Raw genomic sequence first — 17,679 nt, forward strand, 5'->3', positions numbered from 1 at the left:
ATAGATATAAAAGATATAATGCAATAGAAAAAACGAGAATAGTATATTATTATACAGATGACAGAAATAAATATTATAGTCAAGATTTTACCTACCCTGAAAACATAAGATTATATTATAAAAAATATTCTGACACAAACCAGAAGAAACCTGAAATAGCTGCACTATATTTTAAGTTCAAAAGAGACAATCCTATAATATCTCATATGTTTGATTTAATGAACCCAGTAGGTTCTATTTATACATCTATGGATGCAAGAGGTCCTCAAGTAATGTTTGGTGTTGGTGCATGGGAACAAATAGTCGACAGGTTTTTGTATTGTGCAAACTCTTCAAAGGAAACAGGTGGAAGTAAAACGATTTCAGGTGAAAATTTACCTGCACACAGTCATTACATAGATTTAAGTACATCTCAAGCAGGTTGGCATAAGCATAGATATTGGGATTGGTCAGGAATGACAAAAGGTAAAGGATATGATGTTAAAGACGACGTTAAGTTTGCTATAAATTGTTACTGGAGTGACACTCAGGGAGAAGGAAACCATACACATTTCGTTTCAGGATATACGCAAACAACGGGACAAAGTAAAGAATACATGCCACCTTACATGACAGTTTACGCATGGTATAGAATTGCTTAGTCGTCATTTTCAACTTCTTTAGCATATTCGTCAGGAGTTGTCTTATATTTGTTAGGAACTGTCTTTGAAAGTATACCACCTTGAACTTTGACAAGTTTGAAACGAGGTCTGACAATAGTAGTTTTATCTTCTGCTTGCAGTGTGTACATTTTGCCATGTTTGCCTAAAACTTCATAATATTCTCTTGTATACTTTCTTCTATTTTTACGAACACGAATGTGAGTACCTGTCGGGTTCCCATTGTTGTCATAGTCAATAGTATTTTCATATGGGTCGCGTTTAGGTATTTCTATTTTTACTTTGTCACCTTTCTGAAGTTTGAAGCCCGGCATTCTTTCTTGTTTGTCTCTTTTGACTAAATTATTAAATATATAGTCTTTCTCTAAGTCAGGGTTGTTTTTCATTTCTTCGGGGGAGTGGTTTCCCAAACCTTTTTGTTTACGGTTATTGTAAATATTTAAAACTTGTCTCATCTTTGCCATGGAGAAGTGTCTATATTTGTCGTCATATGACATTTCATTTGCTTCACCACCTTGTGGTTGGTTTAAGTCTCTTAACATTTTTATACAACCGTCAATGACACCAAGAGCAGAATGGTTTTGGTCGACAATGAAATATTGGTTTACATTTTTTGAACGCAGATAGTTTTTTACATCATCTGATTTGAAAGAACTTTCACAGTCAGATGTCAGTTTTGTTGGATGGTATTTGTCAACGAATATTGTCAAAGCTGCTAAGATATCTAAAATAGCTTTGGACTGTAATGGTATGGCTTCACAGTATCTTGTGTTTTGACCAACAAATATTAACCAGTATGGTGGTCCATCTGTTCTAACTCTCGGAATGTTTTCCAAGATATCCATAAACCAAGCATTTGGTGTTGAACTAAAGATTTTTATCATGAGTGCTTTCTTTGTCGCTTTAGAAACATAGGGGTCCTTGTTCGGATTCGTCATTTTTTACCATATAAGAAATGGGTTTATTTGGCGCATTAGCAGGAGTTGCATCCAGATTTTTGCCCGCAGTGGGAACAATAGCCAGAGGTGCATTTGGAATTGGAAGGAAGATTTTGAGTACATTAGGTATACTGAAAGAGAAAGCACAACCTATTATACAAACTGTACAGAAAGGTTGGGATGTAGCACGAGATGCAACAAATCTTATTCCAAATCCTGAAACAAGAGGAAAAGTTCAAGGATGGATGGACAATGTAGGAAGACAAGCAGGAAACTATTATAACAAAGCAAACGACTAATATAACCAAGCAGGACACTATATGGACCAAGGTGAAAGATTCTTTAACAGAGGATATAACCATGCACAACAGTGGGTAAACAATAACCAACCGCAACCACCTCAAACGTGGGGAATGTAAAGTTTTTTATTGAGATGAAATGAACAATGCAGCATTGAGACAAATGAGTTCAAGATGGATTTGTCGGCTTCCAGCATTTAAACCGATACCATATAGTCAGGCTCAGCATGTGAAACTGAATGATATTATTAAAGGAACCATCCCACCTCCACAACAACAACCAGTTGAAAACAAACCAAATTAAAATTTTTTACTGAGATGAAATGACCGAAGAAGTTGAAACGGTAGATTTGACACCACAAACAAAAAGTTCAGAACCATTGTCAAAACCTGTCAAAGAACTTACAGATGAAGAGAAAAATTCAATAATAGAAAGTGCCAGGTCTGGAAATACAAACCATAACTATAAAGTCACTTTTCATAGAAATGGAACGGCTAGTATCTCAAAAAAGAAACAGACTCTCACAAATAAAATATTGAAGTCTGAAGGAGCTTTCGAGACAACAGATGGAAGAGTTTACTTCACTGACCAACAGTTCATTATAGAACATCTCATTGACTTAGAGTCGAAATATTCTAAACTTTACAACAAACACAAAAAGTTGAAAGGAAAACAAAAACAAATGGCATATGATATTTATGAAGATGTTGACGACACAACTGTTCCTGCAAGTGAAGTAAAGTCAGAGGAACCAAAAAGTGACGAAAAACCGATAGAAGAAGAAAAACCAAAAACTGAAGATAAACCAAAACCAAAGTTTAGTTTCCAAACTAAACCAAGTCAACCTTCATTAGCTGGTATGGGTTGGCGTCAAAGACTTATGGCAGCAGGCGGTTATGTAAAGTAAAGAAAAAAAATATTTTTTTATTTTTATAAAAATGCCCCCATATAGAATGGACAGAAAGTCTGCTAGAATAAAAGCAGAGTTACAAAGATATGGTTGGAGAGTTTCGAAGAATTTTAAATATAGGAAGGGAAGACCCATAAAAGTCTATGACAAATTGTCTGGTCTTCGCTACGAAATGGATTTGGAAACAGCACGTGCCAATTATCCAAACAGACTAGAGAGGTTAGAAGAAGAACGTCTTATGGACATGCCTTTCGATGTTAGTGAACCTCAAGTTGAAGGACACGACGGCTTTGCCAGATTCTACTGGAAACATGACGAACAATTGCATCCTTTGAGAAGGAAAAAAGGAAAAGGTGAAGACGCACATGCTCCCATGGAAAGAACAAGATATGCATATGAAAAGTATCGTGAAGTTAGAAGTCAAATTACATCTGGTCGAACCTTTACAGTAAACTTTGACGAAGGAAAGAACAAAGAAGGCTTCATGGGAGTACTTGCTGCCATACAAGACGGAAATAAGAAAGGACACAATCTCAGATTGACCATAACAGATTTGGATGGTCACATTTACTATGCACATGGCAATGAACAAACAGCCGCAAAACTTCTTGACGCTTTCAAGACTACAAAGAGAGAACAAATGGTTGACTCCGACTCAGACATTTTGAATGCAATTGAAGGAATTGCAAGTGTCATGTTCGAATGGTACCAACCTAACCCTCAAGCAGTCAGACAACATGCTGGATACTTCCCGTTCATAAATAAGTCTGACATTGACTTGACAAGGTATGGAATTTACAATTCAATTGAAACAATTGTCAATGAACCTTGCATTCTTACATGTCTCAGGAACTCTGGTCTTGTTTCAGAAGAGAAGATGAAGTATCTTGAGTCATGTGTGAAGACAAGGTACATTCTCAGAGGTCAATTGGCAAAAATTGCACCGTTGGCAAATGTCAATATCCGAGTCAACATACCTACAGCTAAAGGTTCTTCACATGACGACTATGTTGTTGACAAAGACTTACCATGGTTGAAGATTGTAATTGTCCACAACCACTTCATGTTGAACGAAAGTCTTACAAACCCATTCTTTGGTAAAAGTAAGTGCAACATTGTCAGAGCTGTTAACATTCTTTTCGAGAAAGGTTTGTTGGAACCAATTCCAGATGACAAGCTGACAGAAACTTTTGTACCAAAAGACGAAACAAACTTTTCATTGTTAGCAAGACCAAAAGTTGTTCCAGACAAAGTTCTAGTACAAAGAAGTACACAGTTCCACAAGGGTTGGTATGTTCGGATACCAACCTGAACCAGAAGAACTTCCAATGAGGTTGCAAGAACTTCAAGATGCTATAAACAAACTTCCATTGAGACATCCAATTGACGTCAAATTGTATTGGAGAGCATCTGAGTTAGGTCAGAAGGTTTTATATGAAACAGGTTGCTTCGACGATGTTTATGAGATAACAGGAGAAGTTTCTCAGAAGATAAGAGACTCACTTGAATTTCCACAAACTGGACCAATTGGTTGCGACAAGTTCGACTCAGATGAAAAAATATACTATTTCGACCTTAACGCTGCATACATGAGGTTTGTCCAATATATTCCGACTGGAATTCCAAACGAAGATGGTGAGTTCCTGGGAAGGAACTATACAGTTGGAAAAGTCATACAACAACTGTATGATATTAGGAAAGCTTCAAACCCCAAACTTGCAATGACACTCAAATTGCTTATGAATTCGACATGGGGATATTCCATTAAGAAACCTCAAGAGATGAAGAGTAAACATTATGAGAAGGTCGACAACTTTGTTGAAAGGTTTTCTCCTTTTGTTTTGAAGTACGAATTCACTCAAGGTCAAAGTGGCTTAGTAACCACATTAAAACCTATTGTCGAACATTGGTCTTACCCTCAGTTCGCAAAGGCAGTCCTTGACGAGTACAACAAATTCTTCTCCGAAGTCAAATCCAAAGTGAAGGTTTACTATGAGAACATTGACGCACTCATGACGAACGAAGAAGGATACAACAAACTCATTGAAATGGGAATGGTCGGTGAAAAGATGGGCTGTTTTAAGCTAGATAAGGTATTTTCCGAAGTTCATGTCCTCTCCAAGCGTAAGTACTGGGGTGTTAAAGAAGATGGTGAAATAGTTAAACATTGCATGAAGTAAAAACGTTTTTTAAAAAAGTGACATTTTTTAATTTTATTTGAAATGTACGCTGAGTTTGTTGGAGAAGACCGTTGGGAAACTTGTTTGTTAGATGAGAAATATGAAATGGCATACCATTTTAAAACAATATATTTTTACATATATTAAATGCTTCAGGTTGAAAAACAAAGAACAAAAGTAGCAGATACAAAACCGTTAGACTATATCTTTACAAATGCTGGTAGGACTATTTCAGATGAAGAAATTTCATCCCGAGCATACAGGTTTGACTATCCAATTCGTTGGCTTCAAAGTCCTTCAGATGCAAAGGCAATAGGATTTAGAAGAGTTTTGTTTTCAAATAGAACTAACGCATTTATGTTCGCAGTATATTTTCATGGGCAGTATAAAGGTCCTGATGGTCTAATAGACAAATTTGACAAAATGAGAATCTTTACAGTTCGTTCAGACGAAAGTCTTGAGAAAACTCTAGATGACTTTCAAACTCAAATGAACAAATATTATTGGGAATTTCAAGAAAAATACGACTCTTTACTAAATGGAACATACTATCTGAAACTAGAATATGACAAGATGAACTCCACCGTTTCATTTCAAAAGATTGAAATTAATCCTCCAAGAGATACAGAGTTTTTATTTTGGGAAGTAGACAAACGTTCTTGGGCACAATTTCTTCGGTTACTAAACCAGAACGAACCATTACCACCAGATGGTCCATTTAAATTTATACTTCCACCAGCAGATTTGATGGTTTATAGAAACGTGTTTGACCCTCAAAATGTTATGTGTCATGCAAGTTTCAGTTCAAGCAACAATAGTTTTCTATGTATTGGTAAGAACCTTTATGACTTTGCTTCTAAATTCTACGAACCACCTAGTAACAGTTTCTCTGACTTTCAAGTTTGGTTCACAACAAATGGTGTGCAACATTATATTCCATTGTACTATGACTTTTATCTCGAATTGTCTTTCATATATAACTACGGAAAAGTGCTGAAAAAAGTATTGAATGTGAAGATATTAGAAAATAACATTTTTCTAACATCGTAGAAAAACTCATGAAAACAATTTATTTTTGACACTTTCACAAAAAACATAAAAAAAGTGAGTTAAAATGAGATGTTTACTGAACTGGTTGGATGTCGCCTTCTGAGGTTATGTAGAATGGTTGACCAGAGAAGTGAAGGAGACCCTTGAGAATTTGTATAATTCGTGGAATTGGACTCTCTCTGTTTGGAAGTTGTATCCATGGGCGCTTTGCAAAGAACTTGAGAAGAGCTTCTCTTTTGGCGTCCTTTATGTCGTCGTAGGCTGTCCCGTCTGGTATTTGAATTGGAATTCCAGTCGAAGTCTCGAGATTCAAGGCAGCCCTTCCCGTTATCCAACCGTTAACAAGCTTGTCTTTTACATTCTGCCTGAGGAAGTCTTTAACAAGCTCGTTAATTTCAATTAGGTAAATTGCCTCGTCGGTAGGTTCGACCTCGACCATTGCTACTGTCAGTAAAAGTACTGCTACTGTCAGTAAAAGTACTGCTACTGTCAGTAAAAGTACTGCTAGTAGCAGAAAAACTACTTTTTCTGACAGTAAAAAGGAAAATTTGAGAGGGTTTTCGACGATAAAGTACTGCTACTGTCAGTAAAAGTACTGCTACTGTCAGAAAAAGTACTGCTACTGTCAGAAAAAGTACTGCTACTGTCAGTAAAAGTACTGCTACTGTCAGTAAAAGTACTGCTAGTAGCAGAGATTTTTATCGTTGTGGTCCGACGTCCCACCAACCGAGTCCATTCCCAAACCAGAGGAACCTAAAGAACCACAACAGTCTCCTCAGCAACCTCAGTTCCAGCAAGTACCTCCGAATTACTACCAATTTCCACCTCAAGGTTACTACCCACCACAAGGCTTCCCGAACTACCCTCCTCAGCCTATGCCTTACTTCCCCAACCCTTGGTTGTTCCAGCAAGCTCCACCCCAGCAATTCCAATTCCAATCTCAATCGAAGAGAGACCAAGACTTCGAAGAAGGTCTGAACCGCTTACGCAAAGAGTATGCTACAGTTCCAATTGAGAGAAAGTTGTTCCCGGACCAAAAAATATAATTTAGGTGAAGAGGTTAGATCTAACCTCATTTCTAACCCGATTTCTACCCTCTTGAATTTTCATGAATTTTATATATTAATGTTTTCGTTAAGCCACCTTGTGCCGTCAGTCAGTCAGTCAGTCAGTTTAGGAAAGACTTTAGAAAGTTGTTGGAAAATAAGTCCTGGGAAGAGTATTATAAGGCATTTTGTGAAGAATATAGCAACTGCCGGAATTCCGGCGGTTGGTTTTATACAAAATTCATGCAGGAAATTCTTGAGTTTTGGTTGAAAGAATACGATGGAGCCAAAAGTGGCTCGACCTCAAAACAAGCATTTTATGAGCTTACTAAGGGCGTTATGAATGAATTCAAATGTATTTACATACATCCTGACCTCGTTCATTTTGTTGCTGAATTCAGCAAAAATAATGTTTAGGATAGATGGTTAGATCTAACCCGATTTCTAACCCGATTTCTACCCTCTTGAATTTTCATGAATTTCCTTAAGATAGAAAAAATAAAGTTAGTTTTATTTTTATTTATTTTTTTATTTTGTATGTAAGATATGATTTCAACAATCGGCACAACAACAATTCAAACAACAGCACCAAACTCGTTAGTCATGAATCCAACATCTATGTTAGTAGGAATGAAAAGCTTCATTCCTTCTTCATATACTTTCGAAACAGAAATACAAAGAATAAAGCAAGAACTTTTAACAAGTAATTTAGACTGTACCGCACAGGATGAAACAAATGAACAGTATCTTTATGAAATGCAGGACCTCATCGACCATTTGCCTAAACTACCTGAAATTCAGCAGCAAAAACTAACTATTCCTGAATTCGACGAAATTGAAGTCAAAGCAACTGACTCAGTAGAAATAAAGAAGTTCATACGAAAGGTAAATTATGAATTCCTTGGTTTTCATTGCAACCATAAAGTTATGGACAAAGATTGCGACATGTTATATAAGAACATCTCTGACATATATAAATCTGGGGAGTTTAAGACATACGACAACTTTGTTTCATTAGCTGCAAAATGTGTATGGCAGATAAGAGATAAAGATAGAAGAGGTAAGGTATGGAATGAACAGATAAAACCAACTGCTTCAGATTTAAAGAAAACCATTGACGCCTTAGTTGTTTTAGCAGGTAAGGTTTCAGAATATAACGCAAAAATGAACCCGCAATGTTCAAAATGTAAAGCAGCAATTAGGAAATATAACTATTCAGTAAAAGAGATAGAAAGAATGAGAAACGACTATGCAGATTTAAAGAAAGAAGCAGAGAAGCCGGTAGAAGATAAAATGGACATGTTAGAATTTCTGAACAAAAACTATCCAACTGCTGACGATTTCCTTCTATCTGACGTCAAGAAGAAGTATAAAGAAACCTTCGGCATTGTTAAAACATTCGATATCCTCAGCGAAGAAATAGAAGCTACGAAATTGTTTAGGATTTCAAATATACATCGTACAATTCATGTAAAACGCTTGTGAAAAAAGAGGTGAAAAATTAGGTGAAAAAAGAGGTGAAATCTCACCTCTTCACCTAAAATATATTTTTATTGAATTCAGCACAAAAATCATGAATTTCTTTAAGATAGAAAAAATAAAGTTAGTTTTATTTTTATTTATTTTTTTATTTTGTATGTAAAGACAGATATGTCAACAACAGAGAACACAACAACAGTTATAGTCCATGAAGCTATAAATGAAGAATACGAGTACATACAGTTTAACAAACAACTCCGTCTCATTCGTTCGGTCAAAGACGATATGTACCAAATGCAAAGTATTTTGAATGCTCTTCGTTCTACAAAGCAAGCATATCATTGGTTTGAAAACCAACAGACAAAAGAACTTTTAGAAGAATTTCCTCATATGATTGCTTCCATCGGAAAACCGAGAGAAGAGATTCCGTACGAAAATCGCAAGAATTTGGCTCCTGGTTTGAAAGGTTATTATATTCATAGACTTTTAGTAAATGCTGTAGCAATGTGGGCTTCACCTCGTTATGCTTGTTATATTTTCATGATGTTAGATGAACTATATAAAGCAGAACGTGAAGAGATGGAAAACAAGCTTGAAGCAAAAGACAAAAGCATTCAGAAAAGAATACCACGTTCGGTACCAAAAGGAAAGGAAAAGAACTATAAGTATATGATTTATACTGAAGAGTTGGAAAATGAAGAAGATAAAGATATGGTTATGTTGCATTTAGTCAGAAGAAACAACAAAAGCTTTTACGACCTTGCTAAGATTTACAAATCTGACAGAAATTGGTTCTATCGCGAAAACTTACCGATTTCAATGACCCCAAATGAAGATGTGAAACAAATAGTTCAAGATACGTTACCTCAAACACACTATGATATGAAAGGTTGTACAATACTTACCTTCAAAGAAGACTTACCGCTACTGAAAGAAAAAATAACAGAGTATTTTGACAACTTCAAACAAGTAGGGTAGATGCACTCTTTATTTTTATTGACTTTTTACAATTTGAACTTTGTTTGCGTAGATATGAATTCTGAAAGAAGTATGAGGGTCTTGTATGACTTTGTACTTCTCCCATAGTTCATGTCTGTCAAACTTACCTGCCATGGACTCTTTCATAAGTTCCATGAAATCGTCTTCGGACAATCCGGGGAAAAGTATTATGTCAGTAAGTATTCTTTTAACATCCTTACTTAAACTCTTTGCTGTCTGTACACATATTACGACTGAGATGTTAAAGTGTCTGAGCTTCTTAAGAATTCGACACATATCTTGTTCTCTGTTCTTTAACAAAGGATGAGAGGCGAAATCATCTAAGATAAGAAGACATCTATGAGGGTAAGTCTTCCAATCGTAAGATTGCAATTTCTTCGAAATGTATTCTATCTCTTTCTATTTGTTTCTGAAGTGTTTCTTCTCTAATATTCTCTGCATTTCCTCATTTGGGTCTTTAAACTTAGAATTTATATACTCATTTATAGCATTATACTTCAAAACTCTTCTTTGGTACTTCTTTATCCAATCTAACAACTCAGTATCCTTTATACATACTAACTTAGACTTCTTTTAATATCTTTGAACGAATTGACGGTTTGGTCAAATTGACCAGAAGTCGAACAAATGACTACTAACTCATAGAATGGGTTCTTCTCATCTAGTTCTTGTTGTTGTGCAGCCATTTTAAGATAAGTGAAAGTCTTACCAGACCCAGGTGGTGCAATTAGACCTGTTATACCATTCTGAGCAAATAAGAACTTGTCATGTATAGGCTTTATCTGAGCATTTTCTAACTTCCTCTTGTTCTTATTTAAAACATTCTCAAATTTCTTGTCAATGTCAGCAAACTTTTTTTCTAACATATTTTTAGAAAAATTAAAATTTTTATCTTTTAGAAAATGTCTAGCGATTTCGCTATCTATATTCGAGACAAGCTTTTCGACAGCAAAACATCTGTCGACCATAAAATCTTACATAGTGTAAACAAGAAAGGTGAATTTGTTCTAAAGTTCTGTTTCTGGGAATATGACAAGAACCATAAAACATTACAAAGAGCAGTCTTAAAATTTGTCAATGACAGACTTGTTGACAGAGATGACGCCGATTGGAAAGATGAAGTCCAACAAAAGTTCTTAGAATGCAAAGAAGACACATGCGCTGTTCTTGAAGATGAAATAGAAAACAGAATAGATGAGCTATTAAAGGACAAAGAACGTTTACATAGATATGGTTCTGAGAAATTTGACATATCTCCACCAGAGAAGAAGAAGAAAGAAAAGAAAGAGAAAAAAGTAGAAGAGAAGAAAGAACCTGAACCAGTTCCAGAGAAGGGGAGATATGACATGTAAAAATAAAATTTTATTTTTAGAACATTTCTGGGTCAATGTCAATGTTCTCTTCCTCTTTAGGAGTAAACACTGGCTTAGACTCTAAAATCTTTTTACCCAATTTACCTTGAACTTCTACAACTTTAGACTCATAATATTCATAGTCGTCTGTCTTCTTTGGTTCATAAGGTATAACAAGTTTGTATGCTTTGCCTTCTTCGAGTTTTGAGAACTTTCTGTCAAAATTTTCTTTGACTGTTAACAAACCTTCTATGTCTAAGTCTTCAAATTTCGCACCATTTTTAGTCACAATAGCAAACTTAACTGGTTCGATGTTCCAAACTTTGCTGAATGAAGACTTTTCAAAATGGTAGAAGTAAACATTCAAATATGTGAATGGGTCTAGTTCTTCTTTAAGTCCTGACATGTACTTGTTTACTGAGATGAATTTCGTCATCTTTTCTATCGGATAAAAAAATATTTTTTTTAAATTTACTCAGAAAAATTTTCTTTGTATATACACCATTCTGAACATCTAAAAGACTTTTGACATTTGCCAAGAATGTACGTTTAGAAGCTGCCATATAACCATATTCTTGACAATATTGTTTATACGAATCGTACAATGACCTTTCATCTAAACACTCAAAGTCGCTTTCTTCTATGAACAGTTCATAAACACTCTTGTTTGCTTCTAACAATGTTTGTCGCTCTTCGGTATGTGGAATTTGTCTTGGATTGAACTTAGAAATATCTAATGTCATGAAATATGAGAACAAGTGGTTGTAAAAGTCAGATGTCAAAGTTTCTGCTAAGTCGTCAAAATATTCTGTATCTTGCATATGAGAATCTGACGTTCTGACAACTACATATCTTCTGTCAGAACTTTCTAACTTCATCGGAACACATTGTTTGAAACCATAATGAAGTTTGCAACATTTTCACAAACTCTTTGGTCTTTATACTTTCTTTCAACAACTCCAACTTTGTCTGTTATAAGACTCTTCAAAGCATCTGAGTTCAAAACTTTTGTTGTATCTATACTTTGAAGTTCATTGCAAACTATAAGTTTCATATTCTCTATTGAGGAGTTAAACTTGCCACAGATGTTTTCTAAGTTTGTCATATTCGGATTCGAATAACCTCTAACAGTTTGCACAAAATATCTGTAAAGAAATGTATTCTTACCTGTTCCTTGTTTTCCAATTATAATGAGAGCAGTTTCATTTTTAGCACTTGGATGTTGTAAGATATTTGCAAACCAACATAAGATATACTCATAGACTCTTTCGTTTCCATTGCATATAATTTCTTTGACATGGTCTAACCAAGCTTCTATAATACTTGTTTCCATTCTACTTGTTCGTATTTATATCCAAGTGAAGATAGAATAGAAGTTTGGAGAAGGTGTATAGAACTTTATACCTCGAACTGAAAAATCTTCTAACTTTGACAATAAGATATCCCAAGCATCTAACATCTTCATTCCAACTTGTACAACTTTTATTTTCTTAAGTTTCTGTCTACATTCTTGTTCAAACTATTGTTGCTCTTGGTTTGTTAAAGACAACATCCCATTCTTTCATGACATAACATTCTGGGGCAGAGTCAACATAAATGACTAAACGTTTCAAATTCTCGACTGCTTTGTTATAGTCTCTAAATGGACACATATTTCTGAATGCTTGGAAGTCATAAAAATCTGAAACATCTATTCTGTACATTTTTATAAAAATAAAAAAAATATTATTTTTTTATTCTTGACTTTGTTGTTCCATTTGTTGCATTTGTTGTTCTTGAGCTATTTGTTGTTGAAGTTGTTCTTGTAATACAATACTTTCACCAGTTGCATCTTCCAATTCGAAACTTTCTGCCGTCATTGACAAATACATAGGACATAAAAGTTTTACAGGAACAAAGTTTGCGTCAACTAATGTCAACGTTATACTTGCCAAAGTGTTTGAGTTCACTAAGGTTGAAAATTCTGCATTCGAATGAACAATAGGCAAACCAGCAGAGAAAGTATTGTTTATACGCATAAGTATCTTTTGGTCATAATAGTTTCTGTCGACATTCGAATAACACTTTGAACCTAAGTTTGAAACAATATATAAGATTGGTGTGCTTAATGTCAATGGAATAGACATTCCTTGTATGACACCTTTTCCTGTTATAGGAAACTGTTGGTAGTAAAAACCAGAAATAAGTTTTGTATTATAGCTCATATCGTTTATAGTAAACTCAGTCGGACATCCAAACATAATGAAACCTGCTCTAGTTGCAGCACATGTTACACCGTACTTAAAGTATTAAATAAGTCAACAAAACCTGTTGGTGTATATCTGAGTAAGTATCTTCAAAGGAGTATTTTTTACCATTCACAACAATAAAGTCTTCTGGTGTCAAAAGAGCAAAACAGGCTTTAGTCGTCATTGTGTTTAAGGTTAGTTTACAATATCGTCCTTGAGGACTTTGTAAGTTTGTTGTTATAGAATTATATGACTCATGGTTTTTAGTCGTAATAGTATAAACCATTATGTCTTCTGCCATTTACTTAGCAAATAAACTTTAATGAAATGTTGTGGTCGTCAATTTTTATAACGTCTGGGAAACTATATTTTAAGTTCAACGTTTCACCTCCTTTCATAACGTATATCTTGTCAATGGCATTATATGAAACACCACAGCAACTAATGTCGGGTTCTATTTCTTTGATGTTTATATCGTCTGCCTCTGTCAAAAGTTTCAATAGTTCTTTCAAAACTTCATGAGGTGCAATGACATATGAGTTCACTTTTACAGGGTTGTGTTCGACCAAGTTTAACATTATACTTAAAGCTTGACAAATCTTCTCCTGAGTTTGAAGTTTGTCTTTCAGTTGTTGGTAGTCATTTCGAATATCTGCAACAGAACTTAAGTCTCTGTTAACTTCAGGATATGTTGGTTCTTTTACAGGAACAATTGTTATACCATCTTCGTCTTCGTATGGTTTCCCCACTTCAACATCTCTGTCTTTGACATTGACAATAACACTTTGACTGTTTGTTGAGTTGGTGAATTTAACTTCACATCTGCCACCGCCATTAAACCTTTTGAAACACTTACGCTTCTATTTTTCGGAAATGACATTTTACTTAGAATAAAAAGATGGACGTATTCGGATATCTTATTGAATTGAAGCAGAACAAAGTTTATACTCACAAACAATACAAATACATTGACAGAATAGTTCTTTACACAAACAATGGAAAATGTTATAGAATAGCAGTCTTTGCTGAACCTAAATATTTTCATAAAGCAAAGAAAGTTGGTATAACTGAAATGGTGAAAGTTCTTGAAGCAGACAAAAATATAACAACTTACAGATATTACTAAAGGAAGTTTATCTTACAATATTATGTCAAAACTGGCGTACTGTCAATATTTGACGGAGAGAAGTCAGTTCAAGAACAACTTACTGACCTGCTGCCAAAATCTGCTCGATGGAAGCTGTCGTTATGCCAATCTGAGGAGCCCCAGCAGGTTTCATCGAACGAATCTTCAAAAGAGCATCTTCCGTGAAAAGTGCTATTGGTTTTGTAAACTTCTTTGCTCTCAATTCATCTGGACCGTCTCTGTCACCAGTATATTGTATTTGAACTGTACCAACAGTTGAAATACCACCCATAAAGTCTTCTGAGTCAGCAAATGGAATGCCAAGCCAAAAGTTTGAACGGTCTCCATTTGTATATTGAGTTTTTTGACCTCCTGTATGAGTCCATACTTTCACATATGGCATAATAGAACTTTGCATTTCAGGGTTAATGGTTGTTGTGAAGTTGTTGTTAAAGTTCATAGCATCTAATGTCAAGTTGTATGACCTCATATCCTCAACTGTAGAATATTCTTCTCTTGGATAATATTTGCCATCTATGTTTATATGATATTTAATACCAGGGTTGTAGAAACAAGAATAGTCATTTATAGTTCGTCTGAACAGTACAAACATAGTATCTGCATGTTTCATTGCAGTTGTTAAAGCAATATCTGTTCTTGCACCTGGGTCAGCACTTTGGTTTCCAACTTCACCTGCAAAGTCTTTGACAGATATTTGGTGTATAGGGAACATAAGTGGAACTGCAATATATTTGGCAGCTAAAGCATTTGAAATATCTGGGTCCAACATATAGACTGCAAGTCTGCTTTCTATTCTCTTGCATTCAAACTTTTCGCATGTGAACTTAACTGGGTCCCAAGCAGTTCCAGCAGCATTGAAATAATAGTTTACTTCATTGTTGAAGTTTGAGAAACCAAAGTCTAAGTCAACTTTGTCTTTGCAAAATTCGGCGAATGACGTTTGATTTGTTCCCTTTACGTCTGTAATAGTGAATGGGTCTTGTGTTGGTGCAATGACTAAGTTATTTTTGCTTGGAGTAAGTTCGATAGAAATTTTTCCTGCCCAGTTTGGCAAGTATCTTAAAAACCTGAAGATGAGGAAAGATGACAAAGGAACTCTAAGTTTCAGTTTTACTTTAGTGGCAGCAGTTCCATCTGAACCAGAAAGGTTAACATAAACTCCTGGAACGTTAGGGTCAAGTCTTCTTATTTTCTCAATAGTTGCATACTGGTCTGTTTGTTCTCTAGCTTGTGGTTGTACTGAGTTTCTCAAAGCGAACCATTCATAGTTTGCCCATGTTACTGTTTGAACTAAGTCAGAGTTAGAATATATCTTATATCCCATGAAAACTTCTGGAGCATATTGGTATCCGACATAGAAAATTCCATTGCAACCTTTCTTGTCAGACAACTTGGCAGAAGGTTTTATTTCAATGTCTTGTTCCACGTATAAGAATGAGTTGTCAATAGAAATAATATGAAACCTGTCGCAAGCAATATCTACTGTTGTTGAAGAACCTTCTCCAAACTCACCTACGTTTCCATAAGAAACAGCAGTTGTATATTCGTAAGTTCCAGGAACTATTTCTGACCTTCTAATGGCATTGTCGCATTCGTTATACCATTCGGAAACATTTCCGTTCATGGCATCCAAAACTGTTGGCGTTATATTCTGAGCGGCGTACATTTCATATGGGTAAAAATATAGAATAGTTGGATTTATGTCATAATAGAACCCACTCGGACCAAGCTTTACTTTCTTCCTGACTGAGTTTTTAACTCTTCTTTTTCCTTCATTGCCACTACTTTCACTAGATGAAGTTACTTCTTCACTACTTTCACTTTGTTCTACTCTTCTCTTCTTCTTTGGTGTCGCTTTTGGTAACTTGCCCTCTGCTTCAAGTTGTTGCATCTTTGCCTCATGTTCACCTAGTATGTTGTAAATTTCCCATGTCCTTTTTGCCTTTGGGCTCTGGTCGCCCATCTCAGGTAACCTATATCCTAGAAAGATTTTGTCATAGTTTGTATTTGAGTCTTCGCGTATTGTTTGCATGACTCTTTCCTGAGTTTCCGGTTCAAGCTCTTCAAACAGAGCTTGTCCATATGGAATAAGCTCGTTTCCAAATATATGTTTTTGTAGCCATTCTGGTTTTCTTTCCATGTTACCAATAATATCTTTTGTGAATGGGAAAGCTTTTACCCAATGTTTCAGTCTTGCGTCATTTATTTCTGTAGTTGGTTTTATTTTGTCAAGGAACATGTTTTTCAATACTAACATTTCATTTGGTACTGTCCATTTGAGTTTTCTTAAATATTCATCCCTTCTCAGTTCATTGTCTGCAAAGTAAGTTTTTATGACATTTTGCAAACTTTCGTTTGCAAGGTCATGTACAATAGGTTCTCTTCCTTCTCTCTCCCTAACTTTCTTTCTAAACTCTTCACCAAATATACCATCTCTATGGTTCTGTGTAGTTCTTTGAGATAAATGTTCTAGAACGTCAGGTGTTATATTTCCATCAGCCATGTTCATTTCATACTGGTCCAAAATATCTGCATGTTTCATATCTTTCAATGGCATTAAAGCCGCGCTGAAAATACCAGCTATATCTGGTTCACCATTCACTTCCATTGCGTCTACAACTTCTTGGAATTGAGGTTGTAAGTTTATGAACCACCTATCCGGATTAGCTTTATGACCCCATCTCATTGTAGTTCCATAGTCTGCAGAAACAAAAGTAGGTTTGTTTCCATATTGGTTAGGTTCTGAATGAACTTTAAACAATGTTTCATTTCTATATGTTTTGTTGAAATTTAACCTTTTATTTTCACCGAGTTCAGCCAAAGATTGAACGTTATATGGTCGTAAGTAAAAAGGATTATTGTATTTGCGTACATTTTCTTTCAGTACTTCCATTCTATGCTGAATATTTTCATCTGATGTTGGAGTCTTTTGTATGTCGGCGAACATTTTTCGATATTCTTCTACTATGTCAGCCGAATTTTTCTTAGACTCTTGGAAAGATTCCATATTCTCCGCATACTCTTGTTGAGGGTCAAGATTTTTCGGCTGTTCCAAATCTTCATCTAGTTCTGTGAAGTTAGTTTCCAAAGGAGGGACTTGTTCGTTTCCTTCAGGCTCTTCTAGCTGTTGTTGCTGAACTATTTCTTCCATGTCTGGTTGTATCTGAACTTCTTCCTGTGGAGTTTCTTGTACCTCATCTGCTGGCATTTCATATATTCCGAGACCGTTTTTAACAAGTTCCCTATCTAAGTCATCCGGACTCATAAACCTTTCTTCTTTCGTTCCGTCTCTATTTTTTACGCGTTTCATGAAGAGAGTTGAATTATCATTTAGCTCTGACACAAATATCTCGGAGTAAATTCATTCATGTCATTTGGATGATATGCTATT

At 35.3% G+C, this 17,679-nt stretch overlaps 11 protein-coding genes and 3 pseudogenes across 14 annotated transcripts, besides 1 other annotated feature; 9 read left to right on the forward strand and 5 right to left on the reverse strand.

Moving 5' to 3' along the window:
- Positions 1-17,031: part of a mobile genetic element that runs on past the window's edge.
- On the forward strand, positions 1,615-1,896 carry TVAGG3_0890640 (uncharacterized protein; the record flags this gene model as incomplete). The annotated part of the gene is made up of 1 exon (XM_051250824.1): positions 1,615-1,896. One exon carries the CDS (start codon positions 1,615-1,617, stop codon positions 1,894-1,896), a length of 282 nt encoding a protein of 93 aa, XP_051086299.1.
- TVAGG3_0890650 (uncharacterized protein) lies at positions 2,036-2,200 on the forward strand (the record flags this gene model as incomplete). Its single annotated transcript, XM_001304108.2, has 1 exon — positions 2,036-2,200. One exon carries the CDS (start codon positions 2,036-2,038, stop codon positions 2,198-2,200), a length of 165 nt encoding a protein of 54 aa, XP_001304109.1.
- TVAGG3_0890660 (phage tail repeat-like family) lies at positions 2,220-2,804 on the forward strand (the record flags this gene model as incomplete). Its single annotated transcript, XM_051250825.1, has 1 exon — positions 2,220-2,804. One exon carries the CDS (start codon positions 2,220-2,222, stop codon positions 2,802-2,804), a length of 585 nt encoding a protein of 194 aa, XP_051086300.1.
- On the forward strand, positions 2,851-3,449 carry TVAGG3_0890670 (uncharacterized protein; the record flags this gene model as incomplete). Its single annotated transcript, XM_051250826.1, has 1 exon — positions 2,851-3,449. A coding segment is annotated over one exon (599 nt), but the record flags the coding sequence as incomplete, so codon positions are not given.
- Positions 4,397-4,987, forward strand: TVAGG3_0890680 (DNA/RNA polymerases family; the record flags this gene model as incomplete). The annotated part of the gene is made up of 1 exon (XM_051250827.1): positions 4,397-4,987. The coding sequence occupies one exon, from the start codon at positions 4,397-4,399 to the stop codon at positions 4,985-4,987; it is 591 nt and encodes a 196-aa protein (XP_051086302.1).
- TVAGG3_0890690 lies at positions 6,747-7,007 on the forward strand (annotated as a pseudogene). The gene has a single exon. A coding segment is annotated over exon 1 (261 nt).
- TVAGG3_0890700 (organellar and viral DNA polymerase type B) lies at positions 7,630-8,439 on the forward strand (the record flags this gene model as incomplete). The annotated part of the gene is made up of 1 exon (XM_001306001.1): positions 7,630-8,439. A coding segment is annotated over one exon (810 nt), but the record flags the coding sequence as incomplete, so codon positions are not given.
- Positions 8,734-9,540, forward strand: TVAGG3_0890710 (KilA, N-terminal/APSES-type HTH, DNA-binding family; the record flags this gene model as incomplete). Its single annotated transcript, XM_051250828.1, has 1 exon — positions 8,734-9,540. The coding sequence occupies one exon, from the start codon at positions 8,734-8,736 to the stop codon at positions 9,538-9,540; it is 807 nt and encodes a 268-aa protein (XP_051086303.1).
- On the reverse strand, positions 9,961-10,427 carry TVAGG3_0890720 (annotated as a pseudogene). The gene has a single exon. A coding segment is annotated over exon 1 (467 nt).
- On the forward strand, positions 10,464-10,913 carry TVAGG3_0890730 (uncharacterized protein; the record flags this gene model as incomplete). Its single annotated transcript, XM_001312523.2, has 1 exon — positions 10,464-10,913. One exon carries the CDS (start codon positions 10,464-10,466, stop codon positions 10,911-10,913), a length of 450 nt encoding a protein of 149 aa, XP_001312524.2.
- On the reverse strand, positions 10,930-11,349 carry TVAGG3_0890740 (protein of unknown function, DUF4108 family; the record flags this gene model as incomplete). The annotated part of the gene is made up of 1 exon (XM_001312522.2): positions 10,930-11,349. The coding sequence occupies one exon, from the start codon at positions 11,347-11,349 to the stop codon at positions 10,930-10,932; it is 420 nt and encodes a 139-aa protein (XP_001312523.2).
- On the reverse strand, positions 11,385-11,967 carry TVAGG3_0890750 (annotated as a pseudogene). Its single transcript has one exon. A coding segment is annotated over exon 1 (583 nt).
- Positions 12,647-13,039, reverse strand: TVAGG3_0890760 (uncharacterized protein; the record flags this gene model as incomplete). Its single annotated transcript, XM_051250829.1, has 1 exon — positions 12,647-13,039. The coding sequence occupies one exon, from the start codon at positions 13,037-13,039 to the stop codon at positions 12,647-12,649; it is 393 nt and encodes a 130-aa protein (XP_051086304.1).
- Positions 14,999-15,954, reverse strand: TVAGG3_0890770 (protein of unknown function, DUF4106 family; the record flags this gene model as incomplete). Its single annotated transcript, XM_051250830.1, has 1 exon — positions 14,999-15,954. A coding segment is annotated over one exon (956 nt), but the record flags the coding sequence as incomplete, so codon positions are not given.
- Positions 17,032-17,679: the final 648 nt, after the last annotated feature.

This window comes from Trichomonas vaginalis, chromosome VI, assembly GCF_026262505.1.
Source record: "Trichomonas vaginalis G3 chromosome VI, whole genome shotgun sequence".
In the NCBI taxonomy this organism is placed as follows: Eukaryota; Parabasalia; order Trichomonadida; family Trichomonadidae; genus Trichomonas; species Trichomonas vaginalis.